Source organism: Engystomops pustulosus, chromosome 10 (genome assembly GCF_040894005.1).
Source record: "Engystomops pustulosus chromosome 10, aEngPut4.maternal, whole genome shotgun sequence".
Classification (NCBI taxonomy): domain Eukaryota; kingdom Metazoa; phylum Chordata; class Amphibia; order Anura; family Leptodactylidae; genus Engystomops; species Engystomops pustulosus.
In genome coordinates this window covers 27,946,032-27,968,694 of record NC_092420.1, presented here as the reverse complement: position 1 = coordinate 27,968,694, position 22,663 = coordinate 27,946,032, and the positions used below count along the sequence as shown (strand labels likewise).

Below are 22,663 nucleotides of genomic sequence, written 5' to 3'. Positions count from 1 at the left end.
GTTTATTTTTTTTTTAGTCCATTTTTAATTATTTTTTACAAGTATTGACTCGCGTATAAGCCGAGGGGACGTTTTTCAGCACAGAAAAACTCGGCTTATACACAAGTATATACGGTAGGTATTCTCAGAAGATTGGGTGAACAGTTTTTACATGGCCTGATTAAAGCTTGTTCATACAAATTTCCAGTTCCTACTAGTTAGCCAAGTCAGTAGAATCTTCTTTACGCACCCTAAATCTGGATGTAGCGCCCAGCTGCAGGACAGGGTGTAGGGGACCCTCTTCTGGAGATAGGTACATGTCCTAGAGGTCACACCCACATCTTTCTGACACTGAAGGCATATCCTGTGATATCCCACAAGATGAGGATTTTTTATAGACTTTAATTTGAAAAAATCCAACATTTCCTGAACCATCTACCTCTACATGAATGGGTTTGGTTTGAACTTGCTGCGATTATACTTTCTATGCCTGTACTAAAGTACACCCAATAAACTTATCCTGAAATGACTTTGCTTTCACCTGACATTTGTGGGATGGTTACACTTTAACAAATTGTCCTTCTGTGCCCAGCACCCAAGTAATATCTCATAAAATCTCCCTATTACCAAGTAGAGCTGGGAATGATGCCATGCTATAATTACCAGCACACAACACCCACTGGCACAGGACATATCTTACCTCCGCTAAGTATGATGACGGCTACAAAGATGGCAAGATCACTGTCATCCAGTTCTAGTGCATTAAATCGTACAGCAAATTCAAACTTCGGCTCCATGAATTCACCAAATGGTTTCCTCAAGCTCTTGAGAAACTCTCGGGTCATGAATCCTTGTCCATCAGCAATGAGAACGCCATCTTTATTCATGAGGGAGGCCAGCATTGTAAATATGATTTCATGGACCCCATACTTCAAGAGAGTTACTTGGTCGTTTAGGTCAAGATTGACAAATCCTGGAATGTTTTTGGCAAATTCTGTGATCTCCCGTACAGCTTCCACCGATCGAGACTGACACCTTTGGAAAATCCGAATCGCAACTTCCTTATTTTGCTCAAAACAGGGATTCAAGTTATGGCACTTGATTTGATCCTCTCCCATCATCAATGAGTTCATGTCATAGATTACCACAGGCTGGAAGAAAAAGACAATGTCTACATTATTCCATATGTCTACATGCTGCTGTCTGTCTTATACAAATACTCTACATTGTCTAATTTGATATTGAATATGAATATCTATAAAATGGCACTATAGAATTATTACATAACCTCCTAACCGGTGGTTAAGTGTGCCAAAATTGTAGAGGGCTCAGTAAAGACAGGATAACAGGGATTTAGAACCCATGTGCTGGACCTGAGGTGCATGTGCAATGAGGTATATTTCTCTGCCTGCAGTGAATGCTATAGTATGCAACAAGAAGCCTGCTACAGCTTTTACTCAGAGCAGTGGTGTAACTAAAGGCAGAGAGCAAAAAAAAACAGTGTGAGGGAAAAGTTACAATCATTGGATAGAAATATATTGGTCTATCGATATCATGCAGATATATGGGATTGATTTAAAGGAACTATACCACAGGAAATCTACTTTTGGAAAGATTCCCCATGGTTGATTCCCTGTCTCTGCAGCAGCTGCATCCTGTTTTTAGCTCCTTTTTTTTAAGTAGCTCCTGTTCTGCTACCAGCAACGCACCTGGTGCTGGGGAGTCCTGTGCTTGTGCAGTATTTCCCATTCATCAGTAGGTGACGCGCCAGCACCAGGGAAGCTCTGCGCATGCGCAATAGTTCCCCAGTGGCAGGTACATCACTGGTAACGGAACAGGAGCTCTCTTGCGCAGTGCTCCATTGCTGCTGTAGGTAAGTATAAGTGGTTGTTGTTTTTTACATTGTCTTGGGCAGCAGCCATATAGGGTATGTATTGACAACAGTCTGTAAGGACCTGTGGGTAGTTTAATGGTCCAAACCCTTTTTAAAACTTTAAAACTTTTAAATAAGGATAATCCTGCCTGCATGCAACGTCTACAGTTCCCTGGGCCACAAGTTGTTGCAGCTCAAGCAGTCGGCTCATCCTCATGGCTGTGAAAACAACGGACATGAAGATAATGCCATACAATATAATTTGGCTACCACACGGCCAAAATAAAGGTTGTTTGCAAGAGCCCTAAAATATATTATTGTATTTCAACATAATATAGTAAGTCATCAAAAAAAGTAATAATCTATGTTTTTCTAATTACAGTCAAGTGTTCCAAGATGGCAGCTTTCCCACTTGGGGTGGGTCCTTACACTGCAGTACTCTAAGCTCTCTGCATTGAACTGCTCCATGGCCCCTCCCCTCTGAGTGATTGCTGTAGTATGCAACCAGAATCCTGCTGCAGCTTTTACACAGAGCATGAGGAGGGGACATGGAGCAGCATAATGCAGAGAAAATGTTGTTACACTGTATTAACTGGTTTAATAAAAAATCGAAGGCTGTGGCAAAATTTTAGTTAATCTTTTTGAGATATCTAAATCAAGGCCAAAATAAAGGCAAAGATAACACATGACCTTGTCTTAAAAATGTGTCCTATATTTTTCATGTAAAATCAGAATTTCTCAAGCTTTGTGTCAAAGTTACAAAAGAGAAAAACAAGCTTCCAGAAATGATTCCGGCCCAGGCTTACACCAGTAGAGAATACAATCATAGTAAATCATTTACACTCATAACTCCCACTCACCGATTTGTCTGTTGTCCTTCCTGTCAATATCGCTCTGGCCTTAGCTTTTGTTAAAGGGAAGGACTTGAGATATGAGTCATACAAGTGCTTGGCCAGGACTCGCTGATCAGCGCACTCTGGATTCAGCTGGTCGATATCACTGGAAATCTCTGCCAAAAGCTTCTCCTTCTCAGCCTGAGGCATCCGTCCAAACCTGATAGCTGGAAACAGATTTTTTGTGTTACTGGGACTGAGAATATTAACATTATGAAAAGTCACCTTATTGTAGTCGAACAAGAATTTGCTGCCATAAACATGCAATAAACGCAGCCCAACATGTTCCGAGGTGTGTGGTTTTACACAAACTCGTGCAAAACCCGTTTAATTAATGCCTCAAATACATTATACAGTGAATGTGTTGACTTAAATTGGACCTACTGGTATGTGTGGAGCCAAAGCAACTTCTACCAGGTGTCAGACCCCTGCAGATCTGAATTGGAATACCCATTTAAGATTAAAGCAACCCCCTTGAAGTCAATAAATACATTATAAATAGTTCAAATATCTGATATCCTCTTTAATTGTTCTAGTGCAGTCCCTCTGATTCCAGATTATCTCTATAAAGTGGCCACCTGTTTCTCAGGCTGCTTTATGAACATTGGGGGACATTTACATAAAGTGTCGGTGTCTGCATTGGCTTTGTTACCGACCTGCTCTCGGAAAGAAGATATACATGTAATATTGTGGAGCTGTGCAGATAGATTTCTGGCGCTGAGACCATTTTCTGTCCCTGGGACCAAAATCTGTCCCGAGCACCAGAAATGCGTCCAACAGTCGGAGAACAGGCAACAGTGCAATAGCATTGTTTTGTGTCCCTGCTAGACCAAATTTCTTTTGGTCTACTTTCGGCCAGTTTACAGCGCCCAAAAATGGCTGCGACACATATTATTTGTTTCTGAGTTTCCACTCCGCCAAAGCCACGCCCCTTTTCGGAGAAGAGCCGGAGCAGGCAGAAAAAGCAATTTTTTCTGGCAGCTAATAAATAGGTCGGAGAGCAGAACATGCGGTGAGAGTGCCACAAAATTAGCGGAAATAGCATAGTAAATGTCCCCCATTGTGCTTTAGTAGTCTGAGACAAAAACTGGGGAAAACTATTGACTCGAGTATAAGCCGCGGGTGGGAAATGCATTGGTCACAGTCCCCCGAGTATATAGCCAGCAAGCCCCCAGTAGTATATAGTCAGCCAGCCCCCAGTAGTATACAGCCAGCCAGCCCCCAGTAGTATACAGCCAGCCAGCCCCCAGTAGTATACAGCCAGCCAGCCCCCAGTAGTATACAGCCAGCCAGGCCCCAGTAGTATACAGCCAGCCAGCCCCTAGTAGTATACAGCCAGCCAGCCCCTAGTAGTATACAGCCAGCCAGCCTCTAGTAGTATACAGCCAGCCCCCAGTAGTATAGCCTGCCAGCCCCCAGTAGTATACAGCCAGCCAGGCCCCAGTAGTATACAGCCAGCCAGCCCCTAGTAGTATACAGCCAGCCAGCCCCTAGTAGTATACAGCCAGCCAGCCTCTAGTAGTATACAGCCAGCCCCTAGTAGTATACAACCTGTCCCCCCTCCCCCAGTGCTTTAAAAAAAAAAAACCTCATATACTCACCCTCCGATGTTGGCGCGGCTCCCCGATGTCCCCGTTGTCAGCGCGTCCCGTCTTCTTTCTTCTCTGTGGCTCTTCTTCTTTCTTCTGTCATGGACGCGGCCATGTTTTCTTCTAGCAGGCGCATACTATGATGCGGCTGCTGACGTCATAGTATGCGCCTGCTGGAAGAAAACATGGCCGCGTCCATGACAGAAGAAAGAAGAAGAGCCGTGAGGAAGAAAGAAGACGGGACACGCCGACATCAGGGACATCGGGGAGCCGCCGAAGGGTGAGTATATGTTTTTTTTTTAAGTGCTCGTAATAGACTCGTGTATAAGCCGAGGCGACGTTTTTCACACATTTTTTGTGCTGAAAAACTCGGATTATACACTAGTATATACGGTAAAAAGTTCAAAAACAGAACTTGCCTGTGGTTTATTATAAAAATGCAGCATTTCTTCGGCACAACAAAAAATAAAAACTGCTCTTCCAAGCTCTACCATATTTTTCAAATTATAAGACAAAACTTTTTCTTGCTAAAAAGTGCCTGTATCTTAAAGTCCAAAGGACAGGAGGATCCAGTAGGACCTGATTCCTGACTGCTGTCCTTGAGATCCGGTGAAGTGCTGACAAAGCACTTCATCTGACCTCTGAGAGAGCAGCTTATGCACAGTGCAGGACCTATAGCTGATCATATGCTCCCTGCATCACTGCAAGGTCCTTAATCCCTGGAGCCAGAGAAGAAGAAGTTGCTGCCGATATGAAAAATAGCTGTGTGTGTAGCAGTGCAGAGTGTGAATGGATATAGCAGTGTTGAGTCTGTTCTTGTGAGTGAATGTATGTAGCAGACCTGCGTGAGTGAATGGTTGGTGCAGAGCTGTCGGGCCGGCACTTGAGCGCTTCCACCAAACAGTGATAGAACATTGTCGCTCAGCCATTGACTGGATGAAACACTCATGTGCCAACCAAAGGTAACCGACACCCGGGACCCACTGCTGGAATCTGGGTCACAGGGAGAGGTGAGTGTGTTATTTTAGTCATACAGGGTAGGAGAATTTAAGTCTATTCCATGAATGGGACTTTAATATAAGATCAGTGGGGATCCAGGTATTGGTGGCCGAGTTACGAGGTGTTGGTGGATCATTGCTTCTTCTCAGAAATGCGTAAGTATCTAATGGTGGTGGGACAAAACAGAACCATTGCAACAATTAGCTGTTTGGAGCAACTGCAACGTCCAAGCCGATTATGGGCTGTGGAAAATACACAACGGTGACCATTTGTCACATCCATTTTGCATCTGTTTTTCATCTGTCTGTCCATTTGTTTATGTGTGGTCATGAGGCCATTATAAAAGGGTAAAAATTTCTCTTTCATTAGTTGTTTTATTGGAAGTCTAAGAAATGACGGAGGTGATTTATCAAGTTCACATTGGAATAGTGATGGCGCAAATAGCAACCAATCAGATTACAGTTTATTAGCCAAACAACAAATTAACAATAACCTTATTGGATAATTCCAGTCTGTATATAAGTTGCCATGAACCACTATGTTTGTGAGCGCCGCTGCTCTATATGATACAGCATCATCCTATTCTTCTAGTAAAATCACATTTCTTAACCTGAAATGATACGGATGACCTCTGCCGGACGAGTTGAACAAACAGGAAATGTTTCCCTTAAAGACAATATGAGCTGCCAACCCGAAAAATGTGATCTCCACAAGTATCTTATGATTTATGGGTCATTTGACAAGGTTGTTGCAATACCCACAGTGGAAAACAAGATTATTTTCTTGCATTTCAGGATTCCTGCCAGAGAAGGCTCTTGTATGGCTGCTGCTATGATCTGGGGCATGTAGTAAACAAGATGCCACACTAACACCGCCACACAGAAACTCCAAAAACATCTCATATATGTTTGTCAATACATTCAAAGATATATGTAAAATATCCTTCTAATCTGCCAAATAGAACATCTTGAGGTGTAATTTTCAGACCTTAACCAATCACAAAGGCATTTAAAATTAAGCTACAATAACCATTTATATCAATCTGTGGATCAAAATTAGAAGGAAATAAGTGGTATATGCCATATTTTTTTCTAAATGTGTGATATATGTCCAGATCTACAAGATTCTTATGGAAAGCTTTGTTAGAGTTTACAGTACATGGAACTAAAGCTAAGAAATAGTTTGATCAGCCCCCTAGTGGTGAAATAGAAATCTTTTTCCAATAAGATAAAATTTATGAAGTCTTCAGAAGTATCTATCCTCAATCTATGAAAATATAACAATGCAAATATCCTACCAAGGCTGGAACCTGAAACTGTATATCAAAGATTGCATACTGAAAGATCGCACATAGAATAAATCTTTAACTATCTATTTAACTATATCTATCTATTTCAACGTCTATCTATCCTTATCAATTAAAATATCTATCATTTCCCTATTTCTACCTATGTACCTTAATCTATCTTTTCTTGCTATCTATTTTTATATATTTAAATATCTACTTACATCTATCCATCTATCTATTTACATGTTACTACCTATCTACTCATATCTATCTATCTATCTATCTATCTATCTATCTATCTATCTATCTAATCTATCCATCTATCCATCCTTATTTATCTAAATATCTATTTCCATTGATCCATCTATTTCTCTATTCCTAACTATCTAATCTCCTCCTTTTACTCTAGCTTCCTATTCTTATACAATATTTTATCTATTATATCTATCTATCCAATTATCTATTTACTGCATATATTTCCCTGTTCCTATCTATTTACCATGGATCTATCTATCTATCTATCTATCTATCTATCTATCTATCTATCTATCTGTCTGTCTATCTAAATACAGTATCTATTTCCTTTGATATTTATCCATCCACTCTTATCTATAAATCTATATATCCCTCACAGATGTTATAGGATAATTAAACTGCATTATGATGTATATGTAAATAAGGACGGACTGTACTAAAGTAGTTTACACTCGTAGTAAATATCTTTGCAATAGTGTATACAACATATACACAGAACGCAAATGTCAAATGCAACTATGTGAACAACCTCAATCCCTAAGGCGGCTTTCACACGGCCGTTGGGGGACGTATAAACTGCTGACATATATACGTTGCATATACGTCCCCTAAAGGCCCGCAATGGGCGTACAGTGCCATAAGGAGCGGTACTGTGCCGGACATGTGTGGCACCATACCGTTCTGTACAAGGGGAAAAGATAGGACATGTTCTATCTTTCCCCGTAATACAGCCCCATGCGCCATGTTTCTCTATGGAGAGGGGCGGATGTGAGCAGCTCCTCCTCTCCTGGGCGCCGACCTGTTCCCGCTGTATCGTAGCTTGTGTGAATAAAGCCTAAATCTGCTCTTAATCTCTGCCTTCAGAGAGATTACAGTGTTAAGCTTTCAGTTCCATGTATTGTACCTGGGTCCATATTGTATTTCGAAAATCCGACGAGAGTGTGGCTGCGGACCCTTAGTAAATAAGCCCCAGTGACTGTCCTAACAAAAAAAAATCATTAATCTTTCTATGGAGTCTTCTGGAATTTTAGCTGATACAAAGGACGATTTAACCTGCACATTTAATCTCAGGCCGTTTGTGTTCCTGGCATGATGCTAATGTGGAATGAATTTTGAACAAACCTATTAACACTGAATTACAGGTTAATTTATCAGCACATTCTTTCTAGACTGGTCACACTGATTAGCGAGACGACGATTTCACCACGGCTAAATTCATACGAAAGGCAAATAGAGAATATTAATAACGGAAAAATGATTAAGATCAAGAGTCCACACCTTTTTTTGTTTGCTAGAGAAATAGAGCAATCAGCATTTCCTGGTTGGGTGACCATTAATGTGACCTTACATCGGGTGTAGTACTAAGGGTCCCAATAGTAAGATGGACACAAACTTGCAGGGGTGTAACTACAAAGGTAGAAGCCATAGCAGCTGCTATAGGGTCTGCAGTGTCAGGGGCCCCATCATCCAACCTGACACACAGAATGGGGCAAGTTTACTAAGAAAAGGGCAAACTGCAGTATGTAGTAGTGTGCAGAGCGCGCCAGATTTAGGATTTCTGCCGCCCGTTCTTCATGAATCTGGCACCCTCTGCACTGCTCTATTAGAATGAAACAGTTTTTTTTTGGTGCACCTTTAACATAGGGCGCGCAACACATTTCTGTCTGACTTTGCATGTTGAATATGGTTCACGATTAAGCACCAGAAAGCCTCCTTATGTGCATAAATTTGTGTATGTGCATGATGCCTAGTGCAGGCGCACCAAAAAAAGGGTCATGTGCAACACAAATGTGGCTCGGACACTTCTTAAATACCTGTGGAAGCAGTTTTCACTGAAATTAATGTGCAAAGTCCGACAGAAAACGGGCGCACGGCCCTTAGTAAATGTGCCCCAATAGGTATATAACATGTAAAACATATGTGATGCATATATGCTGTATGTGTATACAGTGTATGGTGTCTGTATATACTGTTTCTGTGTAAATATGCTGTATGCATTGTGTATATGCTCTATATGTGAGTATATAAATTTATGATTGTAACTTGCTTGTGAGAGTATACAAATATGTATATATATTTTAATGTGGGAAGGGGGGCCCATTTAGAAGCCTGCTATGGTACCCTGCCTCTCCTTGTTATGCCCCGCGTAGGATATATACAATATTATAATAGGTTTTTTAAAAATTATGGTTATATTTTATGGAAGTCTACCACCTTCCCAAGCATTATAATTTGTTAGCATCATGTTGCAGAGAAAAAGATTGTGATTTCCAATATACCAATCATTAGGCCATTTGACATATTCCCTGTTTAATCCATATGCTAATAAAATGGAGAGACAAAATGTAGATGCCCCCATTTTGACATAAGCAGTGCATTGATACTTAGCAACTGTAATGTAACATTTGGGGGGTCTCAAAGGTGTCCGGAAGGTTTGCCGGAATGCGTCCATACCTACTAAACACAATATACACAATGGGGCACATTTACTTACCAGGTACTGTCGCGATCCCTGAGGAGCGTTATCCGACGAGGATGAAGTCCGGCGCGATTCACCAAGATTGTGCGCCCGATATCCTGCATGTGTTGCTTCCCCGCTCAGGTCCGCCAGAGTTCACCTTCTTCTTCCCGGTGCATGTAAGTGCGCGTCTTGCAACACAATTTGACATGTTAAATCCTGCGCGTTGTCTGAATCCGCCGGATCGTCTGACCGTCGGGCCCCCAATTTGTGTCGCGTGAAAGCCGGTGCCCATGCGCCAAAATCCAATCGCATGCGACGCACAATGGAAATCGTTAGATATTACGACAATAGTGCGGTCCACAGACCCTTAGTAAATGAGCCCCAATATGTGATTTTGGCACTTTATGCCAGTCTTATCTTTAAATGGTAACAAAACAGGGTTGTATCACAACCCCAAAAGTGTGACATCCAAATTTTCCAGCAATCTGCACCTTTCGAACTTGCACTTCCTTGTCCACAAAAGTCGACAAGTAAATCCCCTAATATAATAGTTGAGGTGGTTATAAATGAATAGAAGGAGCGGATATACAACTCCACAATTTACATAAGGTTCGCCTTTTCACTCCGTCGTAGTATTGACTAAGTGTGAACGATTATTTTCTATCCAAACAACTAGATATAAACTACCACGATTCACTGGTTTTCTGTTGTGAAAGGACAATGCGATTTCTCTCATGAAAACATCATTTATTTTCTAACTTCAAAGCTTTTCACTGTGACAAAAGTGAGAAGAGATCTGCGACCAAGACATGAATGAAAATAGTTGTGGACTGAGGTTTCTGAAACCAAACACGTGCATAGAGAGCCGTATTCACACTAGTGTTTACATAAGAAAAGGAACCTTAGATGGGTCGCATTCATTTCTGTGAGCTGCAGTGTCAAATATGAAACAATTTTCACAGTTTTCCTTTCATAGTTTTTCATATTTGCGAGTATTTTACCTACAGCATTTTATGAGAGTAAATCCAGTTTCATTAAAACTGATCTGCCATGGAGAGAAACAAAATGGACGCTATGTTCTAAAAAGCTTCTAAAATTAACATTCTTGGAAATCTCTAGTAAAGCACAAGATTGCCCGACATTGATTTAATTGACTCTTTCTGAGGCCTAATTTATTAAAATTGTCTAAAACAGAAACAGGCCTTGGTGGCCATAGCAACCAATCACAGCTTATCTTTTATATTCCAAATGCAGTTTAAGAAATAAAAGAGAACTTGTGATTGGTTGCTATAGACAACAAAGCCGTTATAGGATATTTTTAACCAATGTGGGTCGATATCTTGAGAAATAGCTGATATTTTTTTCGTGAGATTATGAATTTGCTTGCTTTAGTGCTCTTGCTGTAGGCCTGAGGGGATATATTGACATCATAAGATCTCGTAGGGCCTGCGACATGTTTGCATTACTTATCAAATGATGTTTTAAAAGCATTGTCCACCTAACCGGCCTGACCGGTTTCCCTTCTTGTCACAAAGATGAGATTTGATGAAGGAATGAGGTAATTCCTGCCAGTCTCCTCCTTTTAAGCAGGCCATTCTGGTATGGGCTCTCTCATAAATGGCTCTGTTTTTTACGCCTTAGCAATCATTGTCACGGACACATACTAATCTGAGCACGTCCTCTGCGCTTGAGGAGGAACCCGTCCCTTTAAAAATAGTTGAACCAATAAGGGAGAAAATTCTCAGGGTGACAGATGCCAAAGTTCAATGAGAACATTTGAGGGAAAAATATGTTAAAAATTGTGACCAAAAATGTTAACTGGTGGGACTGGATACAGTTGTACAACAAAACCTCTAACAGATGACCGTATTTATCATACATCATATATTGCTAAATACATAACTACTTAAAATATGTCAATTTACAACGGTTGTCCACGGTTTTGTTTTTGAGTCTGCAATTGGCCCCGCACAACATAGCGCAGGGACTAGGAAGCATTTGGCTCCACGAACTGTGTTATGGCTGAGCACCATTACTCAGAGGGTCACCAACTATAATATGTTCATCAGTTGGGGACCCAATGTTAGACCCCCCACGGATATCAAGAGATGGAGTATGTTGTACCCCAAATGAACAGAGCAGCTGGTTGCACATACATATATCTTTGTGACGCTTATAGAGATAGCCAAGCGCGTTACTCGGAAATATCCGACAGTGCCGTAGACAGTGAATGGAGTGCCACCTCACATACTAGACCTGCTGGTACGAAGCACCCATTGGTCCTGACAATTGGTGGACCCCTACAACTAGGACTGGTCAGCGAGTTGTCCCCTATCCTTAGAATATGGGATAACTTGTGACCAAAGTGACTCTTTTAAAACTCCATATTGCAGTGAATTGTTTCTGAACATACATTTGCATTATTTGCACCTTTGATGTCAGTACAAAAAGTATTAAGCTAAAAACCAAAAAAAACCTTACCATTATGAGACATCCCTACAGACAGACACTTCTGGAATCTGCAGTACTGGCATTTGTTTCGACTCTTCTTGTGAATACGGCAGTTCAGCTCACATCGTTCATAAATTAACTTCAGTCTTATTGTTCTTCTAAAAAATCCCTAAAGTAACAAGATTGAGAAGTGTTACTCCAATATCAGTTCTGTGTGTCTTGAAATATTAACATTCATATTCACTCCAGAAAAAGAATTTTTTTTGTCCCTGTGACTATTGGTTTTTCAAAAATTTTTGCTAATGAACAAGGATTATTAATAAAGCTTTATTACAGACACCTTACAGCTAAACATTGCAGCTTGGGACTGAAGAAAAGCATCCAGAGAGGTGACAGTGGGCAGGGAGGTGCGTCCATAAGTTGGGGTCATCTGTAAGTTGGGAACTGCCTGTACAGTGATGCATTAATTAGAAAATCTAGAAAACAGTCCATCATAATGCCTTCATACTAGGGACACATATAAGAAATAACTGATGTGTCAAGAGCAACTTGTTGATAGTTTCCATGTAGTGACTGGAATTTTAGGCATTTTGCCCAGACCAAAACAAACAGAAATACAAGAAAAAACAGCTGCACACGTAATAGTGACATATAATAAAGCTGTTATATCTAAGTTTGCCCGTATATGTCGTTATTACTGTTAGAAATTACCATTTTACAGAATTTTTTTTAAACACAAAAGTTTTAATATGAAACTGGGGACATTACCCTGCATTTTTTGTTATGCATGGGGATGATGTGTTTAATATACCCAATCTTCCTAGGCAAAGCTTTCTATCACTACTGGACCCAAATCCTTGTTTGGTGATACAGAAATTTCACTGGTCAGAATATTATTTTAACTACAACATGGTGGCCGAGTGGGTAGCACTTCTGCCTTGCAGCGCTGGGGTCCTGGGTTCGAATCCTACCCAGGACAACATCTGCAAAAATTTTGAATGTTCTCTCCGTGTTTGCGTGGGTTTCCTCCAGGTACTCTGGTTTCCTCCCACACTCCAAAAACATACTGTTAGGTTGTTTAGATTGTGAGCCCCATGGGGACAGGGACCAATTTGTCATGCTTTGTGCAGCGCTGCGTAATCTGTGTGCGCTATATAAATAAAGTATTATTATTAAAACCATTAAAGGAAACCTCCCATGAGGATACTACTATCAGAAGGAGATCTGATTGTAGATTTCTCCCGTCTGCCTGGACCCTAATCTGTAATTTAATAATCCTGGAACCTATCTTGTTAAAAAACTTTATTTTAGTAGTATGTAAATTAACTGCAGAGGCTACTTGGGCGTGTCCTAGCCTGGCCGGGCACTGGGATCTAAGGCGAGTACATGCCCAGTAGCCTCTGCAGTTATTTTACATATTACTAAAATAAAGTTTTTTTTACAAATTCAGTTAGGTTCCAGGATTATTAAATTACAGATTAGGGCATAGGAAGTCATAAGGAATCTACTTTCATATCTACTTCTGATAGTAAATGCCTCATGGGAGGTTTCCTTTAATGGTTTTCTGTTTTAGTTAAAGTAACATTCTGACCAGTGAAATTTCTTTTAAGAAAATTAAGAATTTTTTTTTGCTTTCTGCACTCTACATATTCAATTAACTTGTATGTTGGTCATTTAATCCTATAGGTTGCACTTGATGGACCAGCGACTTTTTCCAACCTTATCTACCATGATACTATGATACTGGAATATTAGATGTGCACTTCCTTCCCAGCACTGTTTGCGTTTTTTTATATGCTGCCTGCAGCCAAGACATTGTCTAGTGCAGTCAGCAGTGTAAGGAAGCTGTATCTAATTTTCCTACTGTTTACACTAGAAGGCTAAGTGTATTCCAGGAGGTCATTGGGCTCGGACCACACAAGATTTAGCTTTGTTATTGGAAGAAGATGCAATTAGTAGACTACAGTAATAACACGGCACAGAACATTAATAAGTTACCACATGACAACATTAGTTCCGTCGTAGCATTTACTGTCACCTTCTCCTTAGGCATCAAAACTTTGAGGGTTTCCTATAGTTACCAGGCTCAGCTTTAGGATGAATTCACCATTTAAAGGAAACCTACCACTGCTTGCATGATGAAATCATGATGCTATTTAATCCTGATCCCGGCAAATACTTTGGTTAGGCACAGCAATCTTTCATTTAGCTAAAAAACGATTTACTCATATATGCAAATTAGCCCTCCGGTGCTACCCCTACGTCATCAGACCTCTGTCGATGCCTTACGAGTGTTAGAGAGTTTGTGTTTGCACGAGAGTTAGTGTCTGCGCATGCGCAATAAGAAAATGTTGCCTCCCTAATCAGTTTTTCCAAAAAATGACAAATTAATGGCACCTAAGATGTCACACATTATGATATTATCAATATGGTCCATCAATAATGACTCAAAAACATAACATAAATATGTTACCTTACAGCCTTCGCATGCATGGACCCCATAGTGGAATCCGGAGGCTTTGTCACCACACACACGACACTCAATGGCAATGAAGGAGTTGGAGGCCTCATCCTGAGATTTGGAAAATGACTGTGACTTGTCTGAGTAATACGGTGGTGAAGGAGGCTCTAATTTTATAGTGTCTGAGGTAGAAAAAAAAAATGTATGTATAAAAATTTTGCAATGGAAGAAGTTTCTTATTCTTCTATAATATATATCCATTTACATCAAGCATAAAAACACTTACTCATAGATCCAGGCACCATGACTCTGGTAATCTTCTTATATGTATTATCCATCCTTCTTTCTAATATCAACTTTTAAAATTATGCTAAAGAGCCAGAAGTGCTATGGGGGGCATTACCAGGGCCACTCCAAGCGCAGGAGCACATTTCAGCCTCCAACCAGCTCCCTTTGCACTTTCCCCCTTCCCCTGACTCCTGTAATCTGACACAGAGTGAGGGGGAAGTGCTCTTCCACAGTGTAACTGCCTGTGAAGCTATAACACGGAGGGACTCTGATAATGCCCCCCAGAGCCCTTCTGGTTCATTAGCATAATTCTATAAGTTGATTTTAGAAGGAAGGAGGCCATGAATAATAACTATAAGAAGATTACCACAGTCACTCTGCCTGGATCTATGAGTAAGTGTCCCTGGTTTATCATGCTGGTATGTTTCCGTCCCTTTGCTTTGGGAAGATAGGACACTGAAGCTCATACACATCACTGTGGTTTTTCAAAGATCCGTGTGGAGGCTGTGGAAAACCCAGAGCAAGTCCTATTCCTTCAGCTTTGAGCCTTCCCATAAAAGTCTACGGGAAAATTTTCAGATCACTTGTAACATAATCATGTGACTCTTCAAGAGGTTGTGGGAAAGTTTGTGATATCATTTGGTGGATTCACTGTAATGGATGACGCATGGACCATTTTGTGGACATATGGCTCAGCAACAGATTACTAACTGATGACATGTAAAAATGAACCATGGATCCATTACTTGCCCGTCCAGAACCTTTAACCACCTCTTAGCATATTTCAATATGTCCTGCAACTATTTATAATGTTGAATAGGTGCTACAAAATTTTTTTTTTCAGGCCCCCTCTCTTTTTACCAATTAGAATCACTATTGTAAGGTGGGCAGTCCCTGGCTGTCTAGGACTATCCACTTAACAGTAGAGAGTTAAAATAGTATATTGGGGAAACACTTGGAATTGGTGGGGATTAAAGGAAATGTAATAACTTCTTTTATGGGGTGCAGTTTAGTGGAGGTGATAAAATGTCCTTTATGAGTAACAAAAAGCAAAATACAATATTCACTACATTTCTCAAAGTATCAGTTAGACTCCAGTTATCCAGCCTTTTGCCTTCAGTATAAGCATACAGTGGTATATATTCATGATTCTTTGCAGAACTACTTGAATTTGATTCACTATAACCAAAATGGCAGTAATTTAGGTAACAATGTTGAGTTACATATCGGCTGCTATGGGGCCCCCAGTGTCTAGGGGCCCGGCTATATCACCTGGCACACTAAAGATTGGAAGGGTTGCACTGTTATGCTGAATTTTGTACAGTATAATCTGTATAACATTCCACATCTTCCAGATTACACAGCTAAAATGGTATATCAGAAGATAAATTTTAGGGGTGGGGGACAGCAGGACTAGGGATCTCTCATCTCTTCTTCCTGGCATACACTTCACCCATGTGGTCTGTAGGTAAACTGGGCTGCATGAAACCATATCTGTGGCCTCTGACACCCCCTGGGATAAGAAGATTGGGTGACAGTGAGTACATGTATAAACGTGTGTGTATGTTCATTTATGGTGTCTATGTGTATGTCTGCTGGAAGTGTGTATACATGAATGTTTGTAAAAGTGTATAAATGTGTACGAGAGTAGAATTTTATGTGAGTGTGTACATAGGTATATAAATGTGTGTACAAATATGTACATATTTTTTAAGGGGTAGAGGGACCCCATGCAGAAGTCTGCTATGGGGCCCAGCTTCTCCTTGCTAGGTCCCTGTTCAGTTGAATACTGATTATCCAGTAATTTTCATATCAGAAGTCAGGGAGTTACACTGGTCATTGAAATTAGGCAAAATCTCGTTGGTTGGTGTTAAGAACTCAGTCTAGACATTTGCCCATTTGAACTATCAAACCCTACAAATTTCGACATTCATATGCGTTAACTATGTTACTGATGTATTTTTCAGGCCTGCAGGACACATAGGCTGCCTCTATGTAGACGATCCTCTATATAATTGAGCAATTACATTGTATCACATGAAGGTAATTATACAAGACTCCAGAGAACAATGATGAACATGGAATGAGTCAGCATACTTTGGCAGTCTTGTAGTTTCAGATCATACTTATATTCAGCGTCCATTTGGTCATTTCGGCATAGGTAGCCCTTATCTTCTAAAATGTCATCGTAATGGCCAGAAGAAATACTTGTAAAGTCCACCGTTGCAAATGGCTTAATGTCAAAGTCGTGGGGATGATTGTCGAGGCCAGACAAGTCCACTGAGTTCATGCCAAAATTCATCCCCCAAAACGGCATCTCTGTGTCTACCATGGTTGCTGCTGTTTCCTGTACGAGAGTAAAAAGAAATTTATGAAGAGGCTGGAAAAATAGCAGTAGATAAAATACTGTATTATCCATTGACTAATGGAGATTAAGAGTCAAGTGAGTGGTCTTAAAGCCTTCCGAATGTACATATACTGTAGACAAAATTGCCAATTACTGAGTAGGACCACCTACTTGATTATTACACCCGGAAAAAGCAGCATATATATACCATAGATATATAACAAGTATTACTGGATCTTATCTAAGGAAACAACATATCAGTCAGCTCAGCTTTCCCTGCTCTATACCACAATGCCCTATAGGACATGTTCCCTTTAAGTGCCGATCCTGAATTCTTTATCGGCTTTCCAACAATTGTATTATTTCTTATTGCACAATAAGGACATGATGTAATGGCATCAGTGTAACTCTGTAAATATCAAACTAATTGTTTGTTGAGGAAGGGAACACAATGATAATAGAGTCAATAGCTTTTTCAATACCCACTACATGTATATCCACTTCCTTACTATTGAAATGCTTACTTAAGTTTACATGGCACTCGCAAATTCTATAAATGTATGCCATAATAAAACTTTGGTGTATTTCAGCTTTGATCAGTAATGCCATTTATATGGTGTGGACTCAGGTATATATATATATATATATATTGTACATAGTAGAAAAAAACAACAGGGTCTTGATCTCAGTAACAGCAATGAAATAGGTCAAAGACTAGAACAGAATTGACATGACTCAGAAAACTGTGAAAACACAAAAACAAAGAATTTTGCTAGACATGTAGAGAAAAATAACACAATTCATGGAATTTATGATTCTTAATTTATGATCCTCTGTGACTTCCAAGGGTAGCATATTGGCACAATTATTTTCTATCTCCACCCAACCTATGGTCATGGATCTTGTAGTTTTGCCAGCAGATCTCGCCAATTTCGTTTTATTGCCCATCAGAACAGAGATATTTTGCCTCTGACCTACAGATGTCTGCAATGATCCACTAAGAGTAACAAATCACTTCTTATATTTAGGGCAACCTGCGTCCATGATATACCACCTGAAGTGATCTAAAACTTATACATAAAACCAGGTCCTGAATCTTGCATTACAGATGCTAATGTTCTTCTGACCAAGTGTGACCTTCTAGAGGACAGGTGTCAAACACAGGGACCACTGTTTCTGCCCGTGGCCTTGTGTTATCCCTGCCCCTATGCTGTGGTAGTGGCAAGGTAGTCTGATACTCACCTTCCCTTGACCTCAGTGGTAAACTTTCCAAGATTTTTTTACAATCAATCTCAGTTCAAGGCTAAATTCACACACCCTTCCGCGCGGAGGAGAGGAGGAGGGGGTGAGCGCTGTCCCCCATACGGCCGTGTGAATGGAGCCTAAAACTGATTTTCTGGATGTAGTCACCACATTGGGCCATGTAAGAAACATGATCTGGAAGGTGTTGGGATTCTTGATAACATACTGGTAGTGGTATAATAGGTCAATTTCCATTGACATGTTCCCTTTAAGAAGCCTTATGACATGAATTGGGGCTGAGCCAAACATTTCAAACAATATATGCCACTGCTACTTGGGTAGGATACCGATTTTGCAGTTTATGGTGGTGGAAACACTGTCTATACCACAGAGTAGTACCAACAAATAGGGTTGCTTAGAGTACCATCAAACATGATATGTTATAATTCACTAAAATTGGCACTGGCAATTTTAGACATCTGCACAAAGTTTTGCCATGAAGTTCTTCTGGGAATCCTCAAGTATAATTCAGAAGCTGCTCCCAAATTTTTTTCAGAAACAACCAACTTGTTCTTCAATTTAGTGACTCACCCAAACTGGCATGTAATTTTCTATTTTTTGTTTCAGGGCTAAAGCTACATAAGATGAATATTTCAACATCTAATCTTGAATGTCTACTGGACAACTCCACAATAAACTGATAAGCAGCTGTTATTAGGTCCTCGTCTCAACCTCTGTCCTCACTGGAAAGCTGACAAATCTTATTTTAGACCCTCAAATCAGTCATCATCAGAAGCAGTGTGACTGGTACTTGAATAAATTCGGATGAGTAATTAAGCTGCCTGAGTGGTGGCCAGTCTAATGACAATATCTATATATCTATCAGCCAGCTGACTTTTATCCCAATAAGAAGATAATACCACGAGTTCCCATCTACTTCGGACATTGGCGTAAAGAAGCACAATCATTTTTGTACACAACTGAGGCCATTTTCAGATTTGATTTAGGAGCAGCAGAATAAAAACATGGGAAGAATTGCATCCACTGTCTACTTATGGTCTTCTAGATGGTCTCTGTTGTCTGCTAATTCTGCCTGGCTCTGCATTACTGCCCGCATCCTCGCTCTGCATTACTGCCTGCATCCTCCCCACCCCAGCCAAGGAGCCAGTAACATCATAATTAGCAGACGACAAAGCCAGAAGGGGTTTTTGTGATATTGACAGGGGTACCTTGCATAATGGTAAAAGATGATTTTCAAAATGAGCCCGATAGAAGATAAAGGAAGAACAGATCCTATTTCAGAGAACACATACCAGCATGTAAATGTGCTTGGTATACAATACTGCATCTGTGTGATAGATTTCCTTTAAGAAAAACACTATAATATTACTGTCCCAACAGGCACCGATGGTACCATCTGTAGCTGCCCATGTGATGCTGTGCTGAAGCATCATGGGATTTATCGCACAGAACAGATCCTGTTTCAGAGGACACATACCGGCATGTAACTGAGCTTGGTGTACAATTCTGCATCCATGTGGTAGATTTCCTTTAAGAAAAGGACAATCATATAACTGTCCCAACAGGCACAGATGGTACTATTTCTAGCCGCCCATGTGATACTGTGCTGAGGGATCATGGGATTAATAGAACACTCCTGCAGACAGGAGGTTACCTAGCATGGCAATTAATAGCTATTCTACTATTGTAGATGAGTGGTGCAGGACTGGAAACTTTTTTTTTTGCTAAAGTGCTTATTAAATTAGAAAGTGTGCCTTGTAAGCTGACTATAAGCGCCTTATTATAATCTTTTCTGTTTATATTTTAACCTATAACAGTGGAATCAAAATCCCCTCTACGGGGGAATGGACATATAACCCGGTACATTCCCAAGGATTGTCATTACACTACGAAAGGTATCTCCAAATCCAAACAACCACAGGGCCTGGTATGTACAATTATAATCTCTCATACTGATGCTATTTCTCATTCTTTTCTCTTTGTGGTTAACACCACATAATGCTCGGTAGAGTCGAGAGCAGGCACCGGTTTTAGAAAGTTCTGTCTGACAGGATGTGCGGCTCCTGACTACCTGCAGCAAACTTTTGACCTCGAAGCTGTAATGTCAACTGTGAAGTTTATAGACCATAATTATACAATGGAGAGAAAGTGTTTTGCAGATCTGTAAAAATATTCTGATATATTTTATTTTTATAAATTTTTTTTATGGAAAAGATATTATACTACATGACTTAGATTTACCCATGTCATTGCATTCACTTCTATTTGAGGCGATCCTCCAGTTATGATGCATGACCACTACATAGAGCATGGAGTTATCTGTGTACTGTGTCGTGTCAGACATGAACAACCCATGGGTATGGGGACTGGTTGTCATACGAACCTAAAATAGTAGATGAATCCTCTAAGCAGTGTATGTGCAAAGCAACAGGTAAAGTGTCAACTAGGCGACTACACTTGTTGCTACAAGCGACACATAAATTAAATAACAGCACGCAATGTCAATCAGCTGCCTCTAAAGCCAACAAGATCTTGTCATGTATCAAAAGTGCTCTGGACTCTCGTGATAGGGATGTAATATTACCACTGTACAAGGCGCTGGTTTGGCCTCACCTGGAATATGCCGTCCAGTTCTGGGCACCGGTCCATAAAAAGGATGCCCTGGAGCTGGAGAGGGTACAACGAAGAGCCACCAAAATGATAAGGGGTATGGAGGGTCTCAGTTATGAGGAAAGATTAAAACAACTAGATTTATTTAGTCTGGAAAAGAGACGACTACGAGGGGACATGATTAATTTATATAAATATATGAACGGTCCATACAAAAAATATGGTGGAAAGTTAAAAAATAAATCAAATCAAAAGACGAGGGGGCACTGTCTCCGTCTGGAAAAAACAAGGTTTAATCACAAAATGCGACAGGGATTTTTTACTATGAGAACTGTCAATCGGTGGAATAACCTGCCTCAGGCGCTGGTCACAGTAGGGACGGCAGAGAGCTTCAAGTAGGGTCTAGATGCCTTTTTACACCTAAATAACATTGATGGTTATGTTACATAGAATTGTTTCCCCTAAATCCCTTCCTCATCCAATCCCTTTCCTTCCTTGGTTGAACTTGATGGACAAGTGTCTTTTTTCAACTATAAACTATAACATTATGATACATCTAGGGCTTGGTGGCATCAGAATTATTACCTTGTGCCAGGCATAAATAGGCATTCCCTGACTTAAGGACACCCGACTTAAAGACCCCCTAGTTACAAACGGACCTCTCTGCCCACTACAAAAGCTCTCTAGATGCTGATAATTTACTGTGCATCACAATAAACTGTAATGTGTCTGCAATTAATCTTTATTTTTAATCCTTTGTCAAGCCAATATATTTAGAAACCAATTGTCACAGGGACCAAAAAATAATTTGTCTGGAGTTACAATTACTAAATACATTAGTTCTGACTTACATACGAATTCAACTTAAGAACAAACCCACAGAACCTATCTGGTAGGTAACCCAGCACTGCCTGTTCTAAGAATTACTGATGTTTATTTTCACTTTCTTCAGCTAATATATAACTTATTTTCCTTGCACTCTATTAATTTGGCTCATTGCCTAGAAATGCAAAGCTAGACAGTAAATGAACATTTACCTGGCTGGTTTCCCAGAGTTAAATATATGTTCATTCACTAGTAAGTTTGCAAATACACTAAAGTATCCCTGATTATAATATACAGTATATCCATTACTACAGCAGTGGCTGCTAATTGCTTTCTATTCTACAGTTTACATATACAGGCAGTTCCCGGGTTACGTACAAGATAGGGTCCGGAGGTTTGTTCTTAAGTTGAATTTGTATGTAAGTCGAAACTGTATATTTTATAATTGTATATAATAAATACCAAGAAAAGATAACCCAATACCTAATATCCAACTCCTACTACTAATCAAACGCATAGAATACCAATAGAAGTAAATAGGATACCCAAATGAATATATAAATTTGCAATAAAATAAATGCTCAGTTTGCAATAAACAATATATATCTTTATTTAATCGGTCACCACAAAAACACGGTTAAAAAATGTTTTTGCCCCAGTGACAATTGGAGTTTAAACATTTTTTGCTGTAATGGGACCAAGGATTATCAATAAAGCTTCATAACAGACACCTTACAGCTGATTATTGCAGTCTGAGACTATAGTAACATTCAGAGAGCTTCACCAGAGGTCAGAGGGGTCTGTCTGTTACTATGGATTGTCTGTAAGTCGGGTGTCCTTAAGTTGGGGACCGCCTGTACAACTAATCAACATAAACCGCTAGGTAAACTTTATTGTAAAACCATAATATAGATCAGTGATGGCAAACCTTTTAGAGGCCGAGTGCCCAAACTACAACAAAGACCCGCTTATTTATCGCAAAGTGCCAACACAGAAATTTAATTTGTGATTTATACTCCCTTCTCTATCACAGTTTTCATTGCTACCGGCACCCTGAGGACACCAATAAAGCAGAAAATAG

General features: G+C 40.1%; 1 protein-coding gene across 1 annotated transcript in view; it reads right to left on the bottom strand.

Annotated features, from left to right (window-relative positions):
- PPARG (peroxisome proliferator activated receptor gamma) overlaps nt 1–22,663 on the bottom strand; it is a 40,875-nt gene that overhangs the window by 1,625 nt on the left and 16,587 nt on the right. Inside the window, exons 2-6 of the mRNA XM_072127298.1 lie at nt 16,635–16,884; nt 14,262–14,431; nt 11,819–11,957; nt 2,713–2,912; nt 680–1,130 (exon numbers count right to left, since the gene is read on the bottom strand). Of these exons, the coding sequence (XP_071983399.1) occupies nt 680–1,130; nt 2,713–2,912; nt 11,819–11,957; nt 14,262–14,431; nt 16,635–16,869 (1,195 nt within the window). The 5' untranslated portion in view covers nt 16,870–16,884. The remainder of the gene's footprint in view (nt 1–679; nt 1,131–2,712; nt 2,913–11,818; nt 11,958–14,261; nt 14,432–16,634; nt 16,885–22,663) is intronic.